General features: G+C 39.9%; 1 protein-coding gene across 11 annotated transcripts in view; it reads left to right on the forward strand.

Moving 5' to 3' along the window:
* The window catches only part of PARN (poly(A)-specific ribonuclease), a 198,772-nt gene that overhangs the window by 71,162 nt on the left and 107,190 nt on the right, over positions 1 to 20,420 (forward strand). For 8 of the 11 annotated variants that reach the window (XM_033235685.1, XM_033235686.1, XM_033235684.1 and 5 more), the window contains 3 exons: positions 2,328 to 2,383; positions 3,895 to 3,981; positions 6,262 to 6,336. In XM_033235685.1, coding sequence (XP_033091576.1) covers positions 2,328 to 2,383; positions 3,895 to 3,981; positions 6,262 to 6,336 — 218 coding nt within the window. Of the gene's footprint in view, positions 1 to 2,327; positions 2,384 to 3,894; positions 3,982 to 6,261; positions 6,337 to 8,094; positions 9,257 to 9,299; positions 9,356 to 18,783; positions 19,397 to 20,420 lie in introns of those variants that run through there. The other 3 variants (XM_033235689.1, XM_033235691.1, XM_033235693.1) reach the window with 3 other exon arrangements.

The raw sequence follows: 20,420 nt of genomic DNA on the forward strand, positions 1-20,420 counted from the left end.
TACTAACCTAGGAATAACTTTTGTTATTATTAGGTTCTGGTAGGCGATAATAATGATAGTTCCAGTGTGTATCGGTTATGCTGGAAAATAATATTTAAGAAAAAATGATAGCTGCCCTCACTGAGAACCTGCCATGCTAGGTGCTTTATGTATCTTCTTGTCTTCTGGCATTGCAGGGAGTATTGATTAAATTGGTTAAAACAGCTTACAAAACCAGAATAGTACACTTGAGCCTAAATTAGCGAACTAAAATTAAATTTGGTTTCTTAGCCATAGCATTTGGTTTATTAAACTGTAGGGCAGACCACAAATTCTCAAACCACAGAGTACCATGACTTCGTTTTTTCTGACATTAACAGAACAGTATTGTTCATGCTGATGGTTCGATTTGTAAAGTAGCTTTTGCCCTGCTTGGCTTTTTTTTTTTTTTTTTTGGAGACAGAGTTTTGCTCTTATTGCCTAGGCTGGAGTGCAGTGTTGCTATCTCAGTTCACTGCAACCTCCACCTCCAGGGTTCAGGCGATTCTCCTGCCTCAGCCTCCTGAGTAGCTGGGAGTACAGGTGCCCACCACCACGCCCAGCTAGTTTTTGTATTTTTAGTAGAGACAGGATTTCGCCATGTTGGTTGGGCTGGTCTTGAACTTTTGACCTCAGGTGATCCACCCACCTTGGCCTCCCAAAGTGCTGGGATTACAGGTGTGCCATCGCACCTGGCCCTGCTTGGCTTTTGAATGCCTGGTAATGATGTTCCTTAATTGCGGGTCAGTGAAGCCAAACTAATTGCTTCTGGGGCACATAGATTGCCTTTTTAATTTGCTGTATAATGTTGTCTCTACCAGAAATACATAATATATTATTATCTGAGTAAAACTCATTAAAATAATCTTACAACAGAATGCCTGATATTTTGTCCATAATCTTGGAAATAAAAGAAAATTGAATGGCATGACAGAGAGTTGTAATTTACAAGCACTCTTTTTTAAGTGCCTTTGTACCCATTTTGGAAGATAAACATAAAATGACTGCTATGATTTATATTAGTGTGATAGTTTTCTTTACCAAGGATTGTTTTGTTTTGTGCTTTTAGTGTGTTTTAAATGAGAATAATAATGTGGCCTTTTGAGACAGTCACTTATTTCAGACTGTACAGTTTACCCAGAGAGATTAGCATTTATCCAGTGACTTTGCATTTCATTAAAAAAAAAAAGAAACCTGTGCTGTCATTCTCAGTTCACAAATGTCCATTGTAAGGGTTACTCTTAGAATTTGTAGAAACACTTGTTCTTAGATTGGTAAGATGGGTAATATTTATTTTCTTTGTGTTTACTTGGACTAACTAAAACGAGAGCTCAGCGGAGGACTTTCCCTTGACTCTTTGGTGATTAATTTTGTTCAGTTAACTAATATTTATTGAGCAGCTACTGAGTGCCAGGAACTGTTGGGGATACCAGTTTGTTTGTTTGTTTGTTTTTTCTATTTGTGATAAATATTTGGCCCAGGAGAAAAATCTCTGAAATGAATTTCAGAGCTTTAGAAATGATTTTACATGGCTGGTGCGGTGGCTCATGCCTGTAATTGTAACACTTTGGGAGGCTAAGGCAGGTGAATCACTTGAGGTCAGGAGTTCGAGACTAGCCTGGTTAACATCGGGAAACCCCATCTGTACTAAAAATACAAAAAATTAGCCGGGCATGGTGGCCTGCGCCTGTAGTCCCGGCAACTCGAGAGGCTGAGGTGGGCAAATTGCTGGAACCTGGGGAGACAGAGGTTGCAGTGAGCCAAGATTGTGCCACTGCACTCCAACCTGGTGAGAGAATGAGACTCCGTCTCAAAATAATAATATAATAATAATAATAATAAATGATAAAGCCAGGTGTGGTGGCTCATGCCTGTAATCCCAGCGCTTTGGGAGGCAGAGGCAGATAGATCACTTGAGACCAGGAGTTCGAGACCAGCCTGGCCAACATGGTGAAACCCTGTTTGTACTAAAAATACAAAAATTAGTCAGGCATGGTGGCACATGCCTGTAATCCCAGCTACTCGGGAGGCTGAGGCAGGAGAATCACTTAACTGGGGAAGAGGTTGCAGTGAGCCAAGATGACACCACTGCACGCCAGCCTGGGCGGCAGAGTGAGGCTCCATCTCAAAAAAAAAAAAAAAAAAATGATAGAAATGATTTTGTAAATAGAGTGATATCAAGGAGCTTCTACTAAAAATTTAGTAAATGCCTATTAAACAATTTTTTTTTTTCTAAGTCAACCTTAAAAATGTCAAAACACCTATCGTTTAAAGGAAATTGCCCATTACCTGTTGGTCTTTTCTTGTAGGTTATTTCTTATGAGGGTCATGGATATCCCCTATCTAAACTTGGAAGGACCAGACTGTAAGTAAATTTTTATTTTCTTATTGCCTCTGTGCATTTAAATGTGTAGTCTGGAAGGGATAACAGGAAAATATTACTGAAGAAAAAGCTTTCTTCACTTAAAATTGGGCAGTGATTTTGTGGTTGATATGAATAGTATGCTTAAGTTAATGGGACTCTTGGGCATTCATTAGTCATCGCTTCACTTATATTTTCCAGTTTATGCATGAATTGAATTTTAAAAATGTATATCTTCTCTATATATTTCATTTTCACACAGAATTCTGATTTCATCATTTTTTATAAGTATTTATAATAGATTTTGAAGATATGCTAGCTGTCAGTTGTCTTGGTAAAATTTCTATTTTCCAATTACTTGAGTGTGTATATATTTGAATTTAGTAGGTTGATTTTTGTTTTGTTTTGTTTTTTTATTTAAAAAACATGGAGGGTCTATGGGAGGTAGTTGCTTTTTCTTTTCCTCTGCTTTTTTTTCTGCTGTTTCATTTGTTCTTTTTTACCTTAATGCATGTCATTGGCAGGTAGAAGTGGGTGAACTATACTTGGTGATAATAATTGTTGCAATGATAGTTTGAGGACATACTGTTGTGTTGCCCTCCATGTTAGACTGATATTTTGGTCTGTCATTCTCACAAGAATTCTGATGCTAAATATCGCCATTCTCAGTTTATAGTCCAGGGTGGTTAGAGTGATTAGGTCTCTTGCTTAGAGCTGCACAGAAAAGGTCTAGGTTTGGGATTAGAAAACAAGATTATGACTCAGGATTGCCTTACTTAACAATTAGTCCGTTTAATTTGGATAGTGCTTTTTTTTTTTTAAGCTAATTATATTAAAATGGGAAAGTTAAATGTTTAGTGAAGTGAAACTTCATGAACAGAGCAGCCTTGTTTTTCTTCTGAATAATCTGCACAGTTAGGTGTGGTGGTTCATGCCTGTAATTCCAGCACTTTTGGAGACCGAGGTGGGAGGATCACTTGAGGCTAGGAATTCGAGACCAGCCTGGGTAACATAGTGAGACCCCCATCTCTACAAAAATAAAATTAAAGGATAAAAAAATTAGCCAGGCATGGTGGCATGCACCTCTAGCCTCAGCTGCTCAGAAGATTGAGGTGGGAGGATAACTTGAGCCCGGGAGTTTGAGGCCACAGTGAGCTATTACCGTGCCACTGCACTCTAGCCTGGATGACAGGGCAAAACCCTGTCTCAGAAAATATATATATATATATAAAATTTAAAAATAAACATAATTTGCACAGGAACTTCATAAGAAGAGAAGATGTCTTTGCATAGGGTTCAGTTTGTTGTGGGTTCTGTAATGTATCAGAACCTAAGGTCTAGATTACCATGGCAGAATCCTACCAATCCTAGGCATACTTTCAGGAGTTGTTTGGTAATCATGAGGAATTCATAACAGGTCTGCATATTAGCTTAGACTTAGTTTCATCAAAGAACCGCTGGTTTATTTGATCACTTTTCACCCATCAACATTTCATTATAAATTTGTCTTATAGTGCAGCCTAAACGTGATCATGTTCTCCATGTGACGTTCCCCAAAGAATGGAAGACCAGCGACCTTTACCAGCTTTTCAGTGCCTTTGGTAAGTCACAAGTTCAGATGTACCTTTTAGGGTTTTGCTATTCATTTGGTATAGGTGGTCAGAAGTAGAAAGACAGCTTTGGCCTGGGCATAAAAGAATGTTAATATTCAAAATTTTAATTTCACTCTTTGAATTTTCTGGTTTAGGATACTGTTATCTTTGTGCTAATGTGATCTGAGAAACTTTTAATAGCACCTCACAATACAGAGCTATTAATTCATGGAAAGCAAAACACCATGATGATGACTGCCCTTACTACTGACCGGGGAAAATAACCTGTGGCTGAGCGTAAATAATTTTTAAGATTAAACTCAGAGGGCTTGTATGTTTCATAATGGGAGGGGAGGTCGTCTCTGCTTTAGATTAATCAAAGTGACAGATGTTTGGGTAGATCAGGAATTGTGATACGTGTGTGAGGTAGGGCAGTCCTTCTCTTTCCTTTTTTACCAGGTCATGTGATTAGGTTCGTTTGAGCAGTCTCCTGATATGTGTTCATGAAAACCATTCTGATTGTAAACCCTCAGCAATACCTCTCTTACTTTAACAAACGAAGCATTTAAGCTAGTCTCTTTAGAAATTCTTGGATAAAGTGAAAGCCACAAAACCTAAATGTCCAGTAGTAAAAAAGTTTAGGGCCGGGCCTGGTGGCTCAAGCCTGTAATCCCAGCACTTTGGGAGGCCGAGACGGGCGGATCACGAGGTCAGAAGATCGAGACCATCCTGGCTAACACTGTGAAACCCCGTCTCTACTAAAAAATACAAAAAACTAGCTGGGCGAGGTGGCGGGCGCCTGTAGTCCCAGCTACTCGGGAGGCTAAGGCAGGAGAATGGCGTAAACCCGGGAGGCGGAGCTTGCAGTGAGCTGAGATCCGGCCACTGCACTCCAGCCCGGGCGACAGAGCGAGACTCCGTCTCAAAAAAAAAAAAACGGTTTAGTAAGTATTTATGTATCTTCTAGTGTGTAGCCATTTAAAAAATATTTGAAGAATTTGTTAAAAGAAGTTAAAGTAAAGTGCTCGTATTTTAACGTTTAGAGTAAAAAGCAGATACAAAGTAGGCCTCCCATATAACTAACACCATTTTTCATTTTTTTAAAATTTTATTTTATTTTTTATTTTTTTAAAAAGAGAACTGGGGTCTTGCCGTGTAGCCCAGGCTGGCCTCGAACTCCTGGGCTCAAGTGATCCTCCCACCTCGGACTCCCAAACTGCTGGAATTACAGGCATGAGCCACTGAGCCCGATCTATTTTTTCTTGTCTTTATTTTAAATTGATATTTTAGAATAGTAGACTTTCACAGCAGAGCCTCCTACACTGATAATACGGCATGCCATTTCTGAATGTAAATATTTAAAATAAGTCAGAACAAACATTAAGGCATACAAAGTTACTTTAAGTACTAACACTATTATTATTATTATTATTATTAGAGACAGAGTTTCGCTCTTGTTGCCCAGGCTAGAGTGCAATGGCGCGATCTCGGCTCACCTCAACCTCTGCCTGCCAGGTTCAAGCGATTCTCCTGCCTCAGCTTCCTGAGTAGCTGGGATTACAGGCATGTGCCACCACGTCCAGCTAATTTTGCATTTTTAGTAGAGATGGGGTTTCTCCATGTTGGTCAGGCTGGTCTCAAACTCCCAACCTCCGGTGATCCTCCCACCTCGGCCTCACAAAGTGCTGGGATTATAGGCATGAGTCACTGCGCCTGGCCTCTAACACTGTTTTCAACAAGATTATGTGTAAGCATGGTGGTGTGTGCCTGTAGTCACAGCTACTTGGGACACTGGGTTGGGAGGATTGCTTGAACTAGGAGGCAGAGGTTGAAGTGAACTGAGATTGTGCCACTGCACTCCAGCTTGGGCGACGGGGTGACACTCACATGGGTCTCAAAAAAAAAAAAAAAGTTGTGTTTTTGAACCTATTGGTCTCTGATTTTTGTTAGTGGTCTTGATAGGAAAATAAGTCTCCAATCCTGGTATTGCACTGAATGATGACAAGCCCCAGGGTTTAATCTGGAAGGATCTTTCTATTGTGTTAAATTTCTAATCGCTTCTTTTCCCACTGGTTTGTCTCTTCTCTTGAAGTTTTAACCTAAATAACTGCTGTGGTAGCCTTTAAACAGGCCAACTCTCTATAGTGCTGAGATTTTGATCACGTTTTAAATAAGCACCTTCTCTCTCTTTAAAGATAGAATATACTGAAATATGTAAGATATGCACATTAAATCTGATAGCTCTCCACATGGACAAATGTTCACTTTATTTTTAATTTGCGATTGCAGGTAACATTCAGATATCCTGGATTGATGACACATCAGCATTTGTTTCCCTTAGCCAGCCCGAGCAAGTAAAGATTGGTAAGTGTTTTGGTTTTCTGTTTTGTATATTAAATACAGTGAGAGGTTGCCCTCCCACTGCCCGCTTAATTTAAAAGCTGTGGGCTCAGTCAGCTTACACTCATTGCTGCCTGGTTTGTTTTTGAGATTGTCTCTGAAATAAATGAAATAATTAGTAAGTATCATGTATAGATGAGAAAATAAGACAAATCTTTTGATTCATTAGGTACGCTACATAGTAAATTTTTTCATTTACCTCCATTCTGTTCCTTTCTCGTTCTCGTTGCACTTTTTCTAAAGTGAGTTGCAGATTTACTTTGAGAATGAGAAGTACCTATAGTAAATTAATACTTACATTGACCTGTTCATCTCTGTACTTCCCCCATTTGTTTATACATATTTGAGATTTATTCACTCCATTAAACTTGTATCAAATACTTGTTTTTGTTGTTGTTGTTGTTTGAGACAGAGTCTCGCTCTGTCGCCTAGGCTGGAGTGCAGTGGCACAATCTTGGCTCACCGCAACCTCTGTTTCTTGCGTTCAAGAACTTCTCTGCCTCAGCCTCCCCTGTAGCTGGGATTACAGGTGTGCAACATGACACGTGGCTAATTTTTGTATTTTTAGTGGAGACGGGGTTTCACAATGTTGGCCAGTTTGGTCTTGAACCCCTGACCTCAGGTGATCCACCCACCTCAGCCTTTCAAAGTGCTGGGATTACAGGCATGAGCCACTATGCCCAGCCTTGTTTTACAAACAAGTAAACTGAATATTTTGTTTGCTTTTAAAATACGGTTCTAGGCTGGGTACGGTGGCTCTCACTTGTAATCCCAGCACTTGGGGAGGCCGAGGCAGGCAGATCATCTGAGGTCAGGAGTTCGAGACCAGCCTGGCAAATAAGGTGAAACCCCATCTCTACTAAATATGCAAAAATTAGCTGGGCGTGGTGGCGTGCACACGTAATCCCAGCTACTTGGAAGGCTAGGCAGGAGAATTGCTTGAACCCAGGAGTTGGAGGTTACAGTGAGCCAACATCCGTGCCCACTGCACTCTAGCCTGGGCGACAGAGTGAGACCCTGTCTCAGTAAAAACAAATAAATAAATAAAAGAGTTCTAAAAAGATGGGGCACCCTGTCTCTTGTAGGATCCTAAATAATTTTGATATTAACCATCAATTAAATGTTTTGTTTTCTTAAGATGGAAAGTTTTTGAATAAAATATTGATGAAAGTGTGTGTTGTTGGCCGGGCACAGTGGCTTATGCCTGTAATCCCAGCACTTTGGGAGGCTGAGGCGGGCGGATCACGAGGTCAGAAGATCAAGACCATCCTGGCTAACACGGTGAAACCTCGTCTCTACTGAAAAAAAAAAATGCAAAAAAAAATTAGCCAGGTGTGGTGGCGGGCACCTGTAGTCCCAGCTACTTGGGAGGCTGAGGCAGGCGAATGGTGTGAACCTGGGAAATGGAGCTTGCAGTGAGCCGAGATCGCGCCACTGCAGTCCAGCCTGGGCAACAGAGCGAGACTCTGTCTCAAAAAAAAGAAAATATGTATTGTTAAGCTACATATTCAAATAAATTTCAAGTACCATGCTGCTTTGATAATGTAAAAGATGTGAAAAATTTAAGTGATATGTTTGTTTTTTACTTTAAGAAAATGCCACACAGTGAAACTATATAATTCTGATAGAACTGTTGAGTAATTATATATGAAAATTTCTGCAAATATACAAATTCAGATCACAGTATTTTGGTATTTTTCTTTCACTGTCTGACTATCGCAGGAATCCAGGCTGTGTTGTAGAGGGGAAAAGCTTAGGCTTTTGGAATCATACTGCAACATCACTTACAGTTGTGTGACCTTGGGTGCCTTATTTAACGTTGATGAACTTCTGCTTATCTCTGTAAACTAAGCATAATAGTATGGACTTTAGTGTTATTGTGAGGATTCCATGAGATGGAGTAAATGAACCTTGGCATGGTTTTGAGCTTTTGGTATGGTTCTTTAATAGCAGATTTCAGTGCGGAATGTACTTCAGGAGCATCAGACACCAGGGATAGTGGTAGATGCAGGGTGTGATTGATGTTGCTTGTTAAATATTTTAATTTTTTTGCATAGAGATTTTTTCTGTGATCCATTTCCCTACCATCCTTAGAAAGATGGTTTAGAGAGAATCCAGAGGGATTGAATTATTAGAAAGCTCAAGATAACTTCAGGTGGGGGTGGGGACCTTGAGGTTACAGTTATAGTGAGGCTTCAGCATGGCTCCAAGAAGACTGAGTTCAAAGTCCTGACCTGAAGTCTAATCCAGCTTCCTCTGCTCACTGTATACTCTTCAGCTCCTTTGCTGGCCACATTCAGTGACATTGAAGCTGTGCAGCGGGATAAACGGAGTTTCACAGACTGACACGGGGACTAACTTTGGCTCCACCACTTGTCAGCCATGTGTCTTTGGGCAGGTTATGTAAACCCTCAAAGCCGCAGGTTCCGTGTTTGTAAGAGGGAGATAATAGTTACCTTGCATGATTGTTGTGAGGATGAAATGAGATCATGGATATTAAGTTTCCAGCAAAGAGCCCCGTACTACACAATCAGTGCTTGACCAGTGGTAGGTAATTATTAAAATAACTGCTTGGCCTCCCTTGCTGTGAACAGTGTGTAAGAGTGCTTTGAAGTCTGTAAAACATGAGTTAGTAGCATTTATTTGAAAATTCAAGCATGATTCCTTTTTTATGTGTGTGGGATGTCAAAGTTTCTTTTAAAATTCCTGGTATACCATCATATCTGATGTCAAATAACAGTTGCTCTCTTCTTTACTACTGGACAATTCTTAAAACAGTAGCTTTTAAGCTAAGCATTTTATTCCATGGTAACTCTAATCAGGGAGCTACATTTCAGAATCATGTGTAGCCATTTCAGAAGCGCTCTATTATCTGATTGCTCATTGCGTTGGTTTCCTGAGGGCAATGTTGGGTCCCTCTTGTTCAGCCCTGAGTCCTCTCTCATGCCTGACACACACTGTAGCATGAGGAAATAAATGTGGGTTTGAATGGGGGATATGGGGAATAGGCCAAGATGAAATTGTGATATTTTACGTTTTTTCCTCCTAGGTTAAGTAGATCCCTGTTCTCTTGATACGTGCAGCTTTGCCAGTAAAGTTTAATTTTCAGCTATAGTCTCTTTTTTTATGCAAAAGGCAACTCTTAACAAAATACTTGGCAGTTTGAGCATGTTGTGCCTCTGACAACATTTCCTTTGCCAGAAGAAGCCAATCTTTTATGCAGTCATCACCTCCCACCAGAATCTGGCCCCCTCCTCTTTTCTCCGTTCCCCTCTTCCTTTTTTCAGACAGGGTCTCTTGTTTTGCCCAGGCGAGAGTGGAGTGGCATGAACTCGGCTCACTGCAGCCTCCGCCTCCTGGGTTCAGGCAATTCTTGTGACTCAGCCTCCCAAATAGCTGGGGTTACAAGCATGCACCACCACACTGGCTAATTTTTGTGTTTTTTGTAGAGATGGAGTTTTGCTATGTTGGCCAGGCTGGTCTCGAACTCCTGGCCTCAAGTGATCCGCCCATCTCAGCCTCCCAAAGTTCTGTGATTACAGGCATGAGCCACTGCACCCGGCCTCTTTGATGTTGTCTCTGGCTCTCTTTGTAGGGTATTGGACCTCATTCTGTGTGCTTTCATACCTTTTTGTATTGTTTTCACAGATAGACTGTAAACTCTTTGAGAGTAGGTACCATGTCTCAGTCACCATTGCGTTTTCAGTGCATAAAGTGGTAGTTTCTGACATTAGTAAGTAAATGTTGCATAAATGATATTCATGGTCTTGTGACTCGGAAATGCCTTTTTGCATGTGATGGATGTAACTAATGTCTCTGCTCTTTTGCTGTGATTTCTAAAATTATGCAGATGTTTCACCAAAAGACAATGTGAGATTTGTTCTTTATAATGGTGATTCTAATGATAAGAAGGACTCAGGGTATCTGATGTGCTGCAAATCCTGTTAATTTTTTTTTTTTTTTTTTTGAGACAAAGTCTCGCTCTGTCACCCAGGCTGGAGTGCAGTGGTGCGATCTCAGCTCACTGCAACCTCCGCCTCCCAGGTTCAAGTGATTCTCCTGCCTTAGCCTCCCGAGTAGCTGGGACTACAGGTGCCTGCCACCATGCCCGGCTAATTTTTGTTTTGTATTTTTAGTAGAAACGGGGTTTTAGCGTGTTAGACAGGATGGTCTCGAACGCCTGACCTCGTGATCCGCCCTCCTCGGCCTCCCAAAGTGCTGGGATTACAGGCATGAGCCACTGCGCCTGGCCCCTATTAATGTTATCTTAAACGAATTACTTATTCATTTCAGCGGAAACAGAGGGCCTCTTAGATCAATAATGTAACATTGAGAAAATCATTAAATGCCTATTTATGTATCAGCTTATAATGGTTTCTTTGGCTCTGTTACAAACTATTTCTGATTTACATTTAAGGAGTTGCTTTTTAACTGACACCTTTTTTTTTCTTTGAGTATTATTCTAATCAAGATTTTTAAAGCCATTTTTGACTTTGTTTGGGAGACTGGGTTTCACTCTGTTGCCCAAACTGGAGTGTGGTGGCATGATTATAACTCATTGCAGCCTCGATCAAACTCCTGGGCTCAAGCATCCTCTTGCCTCAGCCTCTTGAGTAGCCAGGACTATAGGTATGCACTCACCACACCCTGCTAATTTTTTCAAAATTTTCTTGTAGAGATTGGGCCTTCCCATGTTGCTTGGCTGATCTTGAACTCTTGGCCTCAAGCCATCCTCTCACCTTGGGCTCCCAAGGTGCTGGGATTACAAGTGTGAGCCACTGTGCCTGGCCATTTTTGACATTTTGAATATGAAAGTTCTCGTTTATAGGAAACCTTTTTATACTAATTACTAAAACCCTTTTCTTGAGTGCCATTTGGTTTCTGTTGCTTTTCATTTGCTGCTGCTGGGAAGCGGGTCCCTGCTGGCTTTGGGTTGTTTAGATAAGTGGTAACCCCTACAAGCTGTGCATTTAGCATTATTCCCCCTCTGGCTCTTCAGATGAAGCAGTACATGGCCATTGTGGGACTTGATCCCATGGAAAGACCACTTATCTTCACCATGTGAGAATTTTTCTCAAAAGTAGTCAAGCAGGAAATATTTTTTTGTTTTTGGAGACAGAGTCTTGCTCTGTCGCCTAGGCTGGAGTGGAGTGGTGTGATCTCGGCTCACTGCAACCTCCACCTCCCAGGTTCAAGGAATTCTCCTGCCTCAGCCTCCTGAGTAGCTGGGGTTACAGGGGACTGCCACCATGCCTGGCTAATTTTTGTATTTTTAATAGAGATGAGTTTTCACCATGTTGGTTAGGCTGGTCTTGAACTCCTGACCTCATGATCCACTCACCTCAGCCTCCCAAAGTGCTGGGATTACAGGCGTGAGCCACCGTGCCTGGCCAGGAAATCATCTTTAATGGTCAAATCTGAATAGCTCATTTATATTTTGGAAATTTATATTTTTAATGTAGTTTTATTAAATTGGGGGGAAGAGCTCAACAATATTTCAAATGTAGTAGAACTTTCTAGCCATACTCTCAATGTTTAGACATTGTTTTGAGTGTCTTTAAATGCATTGTAGGACATTGTCTCTGAATATAATTTTTATAAAAGTGGCTTTAGAAAAAGAACTTTTTCACATATTTTGAAAGCTAGAGATTGGAACACACACAGTAAATACCATAAGAAACTTTTTAAAAGCAGAAATTGATAAAGGCACTTTAGAAGAGGCAGGATCCCAACAATTATTGTGTGTCATAAAAAGTTGCACAGTAATTATAAATAAAATAAAGGCCCAAATTCAGATAGTTGTATGAATTCCTGATATCCTGCCTTCGAAGCTTTTTCAGGATGATTGTTGGGATGAGGGAAGATACTTGGCTTTGCCTCAGTCTAAATTATTGAGTGTGCTTATGTTAAATTATATTTTTAAAAAGCACACCTTTTGATTATGCTGAACAGATAAATATTAGAATTGTAGAGACAACTCTTTCAGGGTGATTGTTCAGCCTTGAATTTGCTAAAAGGCTGCTTATAACTTTGAACTTTACCTGTGCTTTTTATTATCCTTTTGATGTTTGCAAAATCTATAGTGATAACTGGTTTTTATTCGTGATATTACTCATTTGTGTCTCATTTTTCCTTGTTGATTCTAGCCAGCTGTTACCAGTTTTGTTGATCTCTCTCAAGAACTAGCTTTTGGCTGTGTTCATTTTTCTTTATTGTTTGATGATGTCTATTTTGTTGGTTTCTGTTTCTTTTTTCCTTTTACTTGCTTGGGTTTACTTTGCTCTTCTTTTTCCAGTTTCTTGAGCTAGAACCGTATGCGATTGGTTCTTCTTTTCTTCTTTTTTCTAAATTCTTTTTAAAACTTTTAAGCCTGGCGTCCATGAGGTTGTTCGCAGGTCAACATATTAATATCTTACTGATTAGCCAGTGATTGATCAGAGGTTGTGCTGAAACGCCTTGAGCCAGTAAAGCTTGAACCCTTTGCCAGCTAAGTTAGGGAACAGACTCAACATTCAAGCAGTTTACAAGTCTGCCCCAATGTTTACTTTTGTCTGGACCTTCTGTCCTCTGTGGGTGCACAGGCCTCATGGTCAGCTAGCAATGTGTACATAGCTAAGACTCTGCAAGTCATTGACTTGAAGCATTTTCCTTTTCTAATAGAAGCATTTAAAGCTATAAATTATCCTCTAAGTACTGCTTTAGTTGTATGTTAACTGTTTATTAGTATGTTTTCAATATCATTAAGTTGGAAAAGTTTTGTGATTTCTTCTTTGATGTTGGATTATTTAGAAATGTGTTGTTTCATTTCCAAATGCTTAGGATTTTCTTAGATTTCTTGTTACTAGTTTATAATTTCATTCTGTTGTGACTAAAGATTTCAATAGGATTTCAGTCCTCTTAAATGTACTAAAATTTCCTTAATAGTCAAGCGTAAGTTCTATCTTGCTGAATATACTGTGTGCACTTAAAAGAACATCAATATCAGTTAGTATTATTCATATATCCTATGTCTTTTTTTGGTGTTTTTCTTTGAGACAGTGTCTGGCTCTGTCACCCAGGCCAGAGTACAGTGGTATGATCTCAGCTCACTGTAACCTCCACCTCCTGGGCTCAAGCCCTTTTCCCAGCTCAGCTTCCTGAGTACCTGGGACTACAGACGCATGCTAGGATGCCTGGCTAATTTTTGTATTTTTTTGTAGAGATGGAGTTTCACCATGTTGCCCAGGCTGACCTTGAACTCTTGAGCTCAAGCAATCCTCCCACCTCAGCCTCCCAAAGTGCCAGGATTACAGGCATGAGCCACTGTGCCCAGTCTTATTCTATATCTTTACTGATTTTTTTAGATTTAGTTGTTATGTCAGTTTTTGAGAAGGGTTGTTAAAATCGCCTATGATTGTAAAATTGTCTGTTTACCCTTTTAATCTTGTCAATTTTCATGTCATGTATTTTGTGACTGGATTATTGGGGGCATACATGTTTAAGATTGTGTTGTCTTTCTGATAAACTGGCGTCTTTATAAAATGTCCTCCTTTATCTTTTGTAATACTATTATTTTTAAGTCTACCTTATCTGATATTATTATAATCACTTCATCCTCCTTATACTTTTTATATTTGCCTGGTATATTCTTTTATTATTTTTATTTTTCTTTTTGATACAGAGTCTTATTCTGTTGCCCAGGCTGGAATGCAGTGGTGCGATCTCGGCTCACTGCAACCTCCACCTTCTGGGTTCAAGTGATTCTTCTGCCTCAGCCTCCCGAGTAGCTGAGATTACAGGCGTGTGCCACCATGCCCAGCTAATTTTTGTATTTTTAGTAGAGACAGGGTTTTGCCATGTTGCCCAGGCTGGTCTCAAGTGACCCACCCGCCTTGACCTCCCAAAGTGCTGAGATTACAGGTGTGAGCCGCCACACCCAGCCAACCTGGTATTTTCTTTGTATTTATTCTAGACCTATCTGTGTATATACAGAGTGAGTCTCTTGTAGACAGTGTATAGCTGGGTTTTGCTTTTTTTTTTTTTTTTGAGCTGGAGTCTTTGCTCTGTTGCCCAGGCTAGAGTGCAATGGCATGATCTTGGCTCACTGCAACCTCCGCCTGCCGGATTCATGCGATTCTCCTGCCTCTGCCTACCAAGTAGCTGGGATTACAGGCATGCGCCACCATGCCCGGCTAATTTTGTATTTTTAGTAGAGATGGGGTTTCTCCATGTTGGTCAGGCTGGTCTTGAACTCCCAACCTCAGGTGATCTGCCTGCCTTGGCCTCCCAAAGTGCTGGGATCACAGGCGTGAGCCACCGCGCCCGGTGACTCTGACATTTAGTTGGAGTATTTAGTCCAATTTAATGTCCTTATTGGTATGGTTAGGTCTGTCATTTTAAAATTTGCTTTTTGTTTGCTTTCTCTGTGTTTTGTTCTTTTGTGTACCTTGTTTTCTGCCTTCTTTTGGATTATTTGAGTTTTTTAAAAGACTTCCGTTTTAATTTCTCTATTGGCTGTTTTTGTTTTATCTTTTTGCATTATTTTAGAAATTTCAATATCTATCCATAACTTTTAATAGTCTTCTCAGAGTTCATATTATACCATTTCACATAGAATGTAGAGACCTTACAATCGTATAGGTTCATTTACAACCATTCCTTATAGTCTTTTAGGTTTTAATTGGGCAAATGTATTACATCTGCATTCATTATAAATCCCACAAAGTGGTGTTATAATTTTACTTTAAACACTGTATGTATTTTGGGAAATAAGGAGAAAAAAATATTTACTCAGATATTTACGATTTTCAGTGTTCCTCATTCATTCCTGAAGATCCAGGTTTCTTTTTTGGTATCCTTTTCTTTTAGCCTTGTGAACTTCCTTCAGTATTTCTTGTATCAATGGTTTGGTTGGCAAATGATTATCTAATTTTTTTCTTTATCTGAAAATGTCTTTATTTTGCCTTTATTCACGTAGGATATTTTCAATGGATATAGAATTCTGGGTTTTTCTTTCAGCGTTTTGAGGCTGTAGTTCCACTGTCTTCTGGCCTCCAAGGTTTAAGATGAGATGTTTGTGTCATTTGAATTGTCATTTTCCTGTATATAATGTGTTAATTTTCTCTGGTTATTTTCAAGATTCTCTATTTACCATTGGTTTTAGCAGTCTGAATATGATGCACGTAGACATAGCTTTCTTTGCGATTATCCTGTTGGGGTTGGCTGAACTTATTGAGTCTATAAATTTATAGTTTTCGCTGGATTTGGGAAGTTTTTAGACTTTATTCAAATACTCTTTGTGTTCTATATTCTTTTTCTTCTCCTCTGAGACTGCAGTTACCCACATGTAGGAGATCTTTTGATGTTTTGGTATTTCCTAATGCTCTGTTCCTTTTTTCTATGTTCATTTCTTTGTCTTCTTCATGTTATATAATTTTTATCTATCCACAGGCTCACTGACTCTTTCCTCTGACATCATTCTTCTTTTATTAAGCCCATCCAGTGAATTTTTTATTGCATATATTGTATATTTTAGTTATGTATTTTCATTCAGTTTATTTTTTCTGTTTCTCTGTAGAGAGTTTCTTTTATTTCATTTGGAGCCTGTGTTTCTGTTTTCATTCTTTTTTTTTTTTTTCTCAATTTTTTGAGTTCCTGGCCACTTAGTCTGTATTTCTTTACCTCATTGAACATAGTTACAATAGGTTGTTTAAAGTCCTTGTCTACTGGCTGTGGTGGTACACATTTTTATTCCCAGCTACTAGGGAGGCTATGGTGGAAGGATTGCTTGAGCCCAGTTCGAGGCTGTAATGAGCTATAATTGCACCATTCCACTCCAGCCTGAGAGATAGAGCGAGACCCTGTCTCTTAAAAAAGTTTAAAAAAGAAGAAGAAAAAAGCCCAGGTGTGGTGGCTCATGAATGTAATCGTAGTACTTGTAGGGGCAAAGGAGGGAAGATGGCTGGAGCTCAGGAGTTTGAGACCAGCCTGGGCAACATAGTGAGACCCTGTCTCTACTAAAAATAAAATTAGCCAGGCATGATGGCATGTTCCTGTAGTCCCAGCTACTTAGGAGGCTGAGGGGAGAGGATCCCCTGAGCTCAGGAGGTCAAGGTTGGATGAAGCCAAGATCACGCCACTGCACTCCAGCCTGGTGACAGAGCAAGACCCTGTCTCAAAAAAAAAGTCATTGTCTAATAATTCCAACTTCTGCATCATCTGAGGATTGTTGATACCTGTTGTTGGGATGGTTTCCCTTGAGAATGGGTCATGTTTTCCTGGTTCTTTGTATATTGAGTAATTTGGAATGGTTTCCTGGACATTGTGAATGTTCTCTTGTGGAGACTGGATTTAGTTACATTCCTTAGAACGATGTTAATATTTGTATTTTAATTTCAGCAGGTAATTGGCCAGGTGTGGTGGCTCATGCCTGTAATCCCAGCACTTTGGGAGGCTGAGGTGGGTGGATCACTTGAGGTCAGGAATTCAAGACCAGCCTGGCCAGCATGGTAGAATCCTGTCTTTACTAAAAAATACAAAAATTAGCTGGACATGGTAGCACGTACCTGTAGTCCCAGCTCCTCGGGAGGCTAAGGCAGGAGAATCACTTGAACCCAGGAGGCAGAGATTGCAGTGAGTCGAGATCGTACCACTGCACTCCAGCCTGGGCAACAGAGTGAGACTCCGTCTCAAAAAATAAATAAATAAAACTAAAAAATAATTTCAGCAGGTAATTAACTTTGTTAGACTCAAACTACAAACTTTTTCATGGCTGTGGTGGGTTGTGGCTCAGATCTTAGTTAGATTGCTCCCAGTTTGCCACGTGCATGATTTAGGGTCAACCAGAGACTTGGGCTGGGTCTATATACCAATGAGTTTCTTCTTCTCTGGCTTCCTATTTTCCAGAATTCCTTCCTCACTCTCTGTTGCCCCTGTTTGCCCCTAAGCTTCTTCCCTAAGGACTTCCTTACCTTTGATTTTTTGAAAAAGTTACTTAGTTTCATGACAAACCCTGCATGTAGCATTCAAAACCTGTGCTTTAAAAAAAAAAAAAAAAGAAAAGATGTTTTGCCATGATGCCCAGGCTAGTCTCAAACCCCTGAGATCAAGCGATCCACTTGCCTCAGCCTCCCAAAGTGGTAGGATTACAGGCATGAGCCACTGTGTTTGACCGAAATCTGTGCTTTTTAATTGTAACCCTTATGGCATCTATTTTTTTGTTTGTTTGTTTTTTCAAGATGGAATCTTGCCCTGTCACCCAGGCTGGAGTGCAGTGGCGCATTCACAGCTCACTGCAGCCTCGACCTTCTAGGCTCAAGCAGTCCTCCTTGCCTCAGCTTACTGATTAGCTGGGACTACAGGTGTATACCAACATACCCAGCTAATATTTTATTTAGAGACAAGGATTTGCCATGTTGCCCAGGCTGGTCTTCACTTCCTGGGCTCAAGCCACCTGCCTGCCTCAGCCTTCAGCGATCTGCCTGCCTCAGCCTCCTAAAATGTTGGAATTACAGGTGTGAGCCACCGAGCCTGGCTGGCACCCGTTTTGTGATTTAGACCTTTTTTCCATATCACATACCATGCTTAAACTATCTCCTGTTTATTTAATAACATTTTCAGAAAATCTAATGTAAATGCATCAAAAAGCATGCCTTTAACTGATTAAAGTCATTTAAGTTCATTTCCTTTCAGATACATATATGTATTATATCTGAAATACAATGTATTGATACATATTTGACATACTGTCCAGACATAGTAGTGTCTTTGCTTCTACCTTTGGTGCTTTTTGTAGTTGGCCAGTATGTTACTGTTTATTTATTCTTGTCACAGAGGGAATGCACAAAATATTCAAGAAAAAAACAAAAAATGAGTATTTTTCCCATGCATGTTAATTTTCCTAATCTTAAACTGTATGTAGAATTGGTTTACAATAGTGATCTTGAATTCTAAATGTGGCAATAGATAAATGAGCCAAACTATGGCATGACTTTTAAAAATAAGATTTCTGTTAAATAAGCGTATTTTGGAGGGGGAAGATATGATTTTTATTCTATAAGTACAGGATCCTGGAAAGCATGTTCAGTTGTTCCTTCGTATCCATGGGAGATCAGTTCCAGGACTCCCTGCAGACTTCAAAATCTGGGCATGCTCAAGGCCTTGATATAAAATGCTACAATGTTTGCAAATAACCTATACATATCCTCCTGTATACTTAAAAACATCACTAGATTACTTATATGCCTAACAATGCAAATGCTGTGTAAGTAGTTGTTATATTGTGTATTGTTTAGGACATAATGACAAGAAAAAAGTCTATGTGTTCAGTACAGATGGAGTTTTTTACCCCAAATATTTTCCGTCTGTGTTGATTAAATCCACAGATGTGAAACCCACAGATATGGAGGGCTGACAGTATTTCTTTTTTAACAGGCAAGATTTTTACAACAGTGGCTTTTAAAATACCTCTTTGCTATAGGAGAATCATTATTGGTAAGACATATGAATGTATGTTTTGTATAGATACCTTCTGATTTGAAAACTTGTAAAAGCAACTGACTTGTTTTTCTCTGAATCACTTAAGTCATCAAAAGCACCATGGAAATGTTTAATAATACTGAGAATATTACTGTTTTCTGATTCCCCTTGTGTGTTCAATTTGGAGACTTAGCCGTCTTATGTATCTCTGCTACAAAATGTTCATCAGACAGATTTAAGAGCGTGACAATAACTTGGACTCTCCTTAATTAGCATTCTTTAGGGCATTAACTGGTATGAGAATAGAGCAAAAAGCTTCCTGACTGCCAGAGAAGGATTCCCAAGTCCTTGATGTAATTATAGCATTAAAGCGGCTCTTGTGTCCTGTGGCAGTTAAAATGTAGCCAGGAGAAAGGGAGTACTTGTGCTCTGGAGACCGAAGTTTCATGTTCTGTTACATTGTTTCTTATCCATATTACTGGCACTTGATTTTTATGTTTTAGGGCAGCAGTCTTTGGCACCAGGGACTGGTTTTGTAAAAGACAGTTTTTCCACAGAGCTAGTCGGAAGCAGGGGTGGTGGGGAGTGGTTTCGGGATGATTCAAGCACATTACATTTATTGTGTGCTTTATTTCAGTTATTATTACATTGTAATATATAATGAAATAATTATACAACTCACCATAATGTAAAATCAGTAGGAACCCTGACCTTGTTTTCCCACAACTAGACAGTCCCATCTGGGGATGATGGGAGACAGTGACAGATTATCAGGTATTAGATTCTGGGAGTGCACAACCTAGATTCCTCATATGTGCAGTTTACTATAGGGCTCATGTTCTTATGGGAATCTAATGCTGCCACTGATCTGTCAGGATGTGGAGCTCAGGCAGTAATGCAAGCGATGGGGAGTGGCTGTAAAAACAGATGAAGCTTCGCTAGCTCACCTGCTGCTCATCTCCTGCTGCGCAGCCTGGTTCCTAACATGCCAGGGAACATAGATCAGTACAGGTTGTTTTAGGGCCTATGTTAGCTGGACCTAAGAATGTTTGCTTTATGATGCGATATCAGAGTATTGAATAAATCTCTCTAATTTAATTGCAGTGCCACTTGTGAAAAATTACTTTCATTGCGCTCTCTCTACCCCTTCAAAAATTTGAAGTAAATCAATCTCATTGAAAATGTGAAAAAAAGGCCAGGCACGGTGGCTGACACCTGTAATCTCAGCACTTTGGGAGGCCGAGGCAGGTGGATCACTTGATGCCAGGAGTTTGAGACCAGCCTGGCCAACATGGTAAAACCCTTTCCCTAATAACAATACAAAAATTAGCCAGGCATGGTGGCGCACACCTGTAGTCCCAGTTACTTGGGAGGCTGAGGCAGGAGGATTGCTTGAACCTGTGGGGCAGAGGTTGTAGTGAGCCGAGATCATGCCCCTGCACTCCAGCCTGGACGAGAGAGTGAGACTCTGTCTCAAAAAAAAAAAAAGTGAAAAATATTTGAAAATACAAAGAAAACAATTCAGCCATGATCTTACAACCTAATAATGAAGTAAAATTTTGTATTTCCTGTCTGTTGCTTTACTCTGTCTA

This window comes from Trachypithecus francoisi, unplaced genomic scaffold (genome assembly GCF_009764315.1).
Source record: "Trachypithecus francoisi isolate TF-2019V2 unplaced genomic scaffold, Tfra_2.0 Lachesis_group15, whole genome shotgun sequence".
NCBI lineage: Eukaryota > Metazoa > Chordata > Mammalia > Primates > Cercopithecidae > Trachypithecus > Trachypithecus francoisi.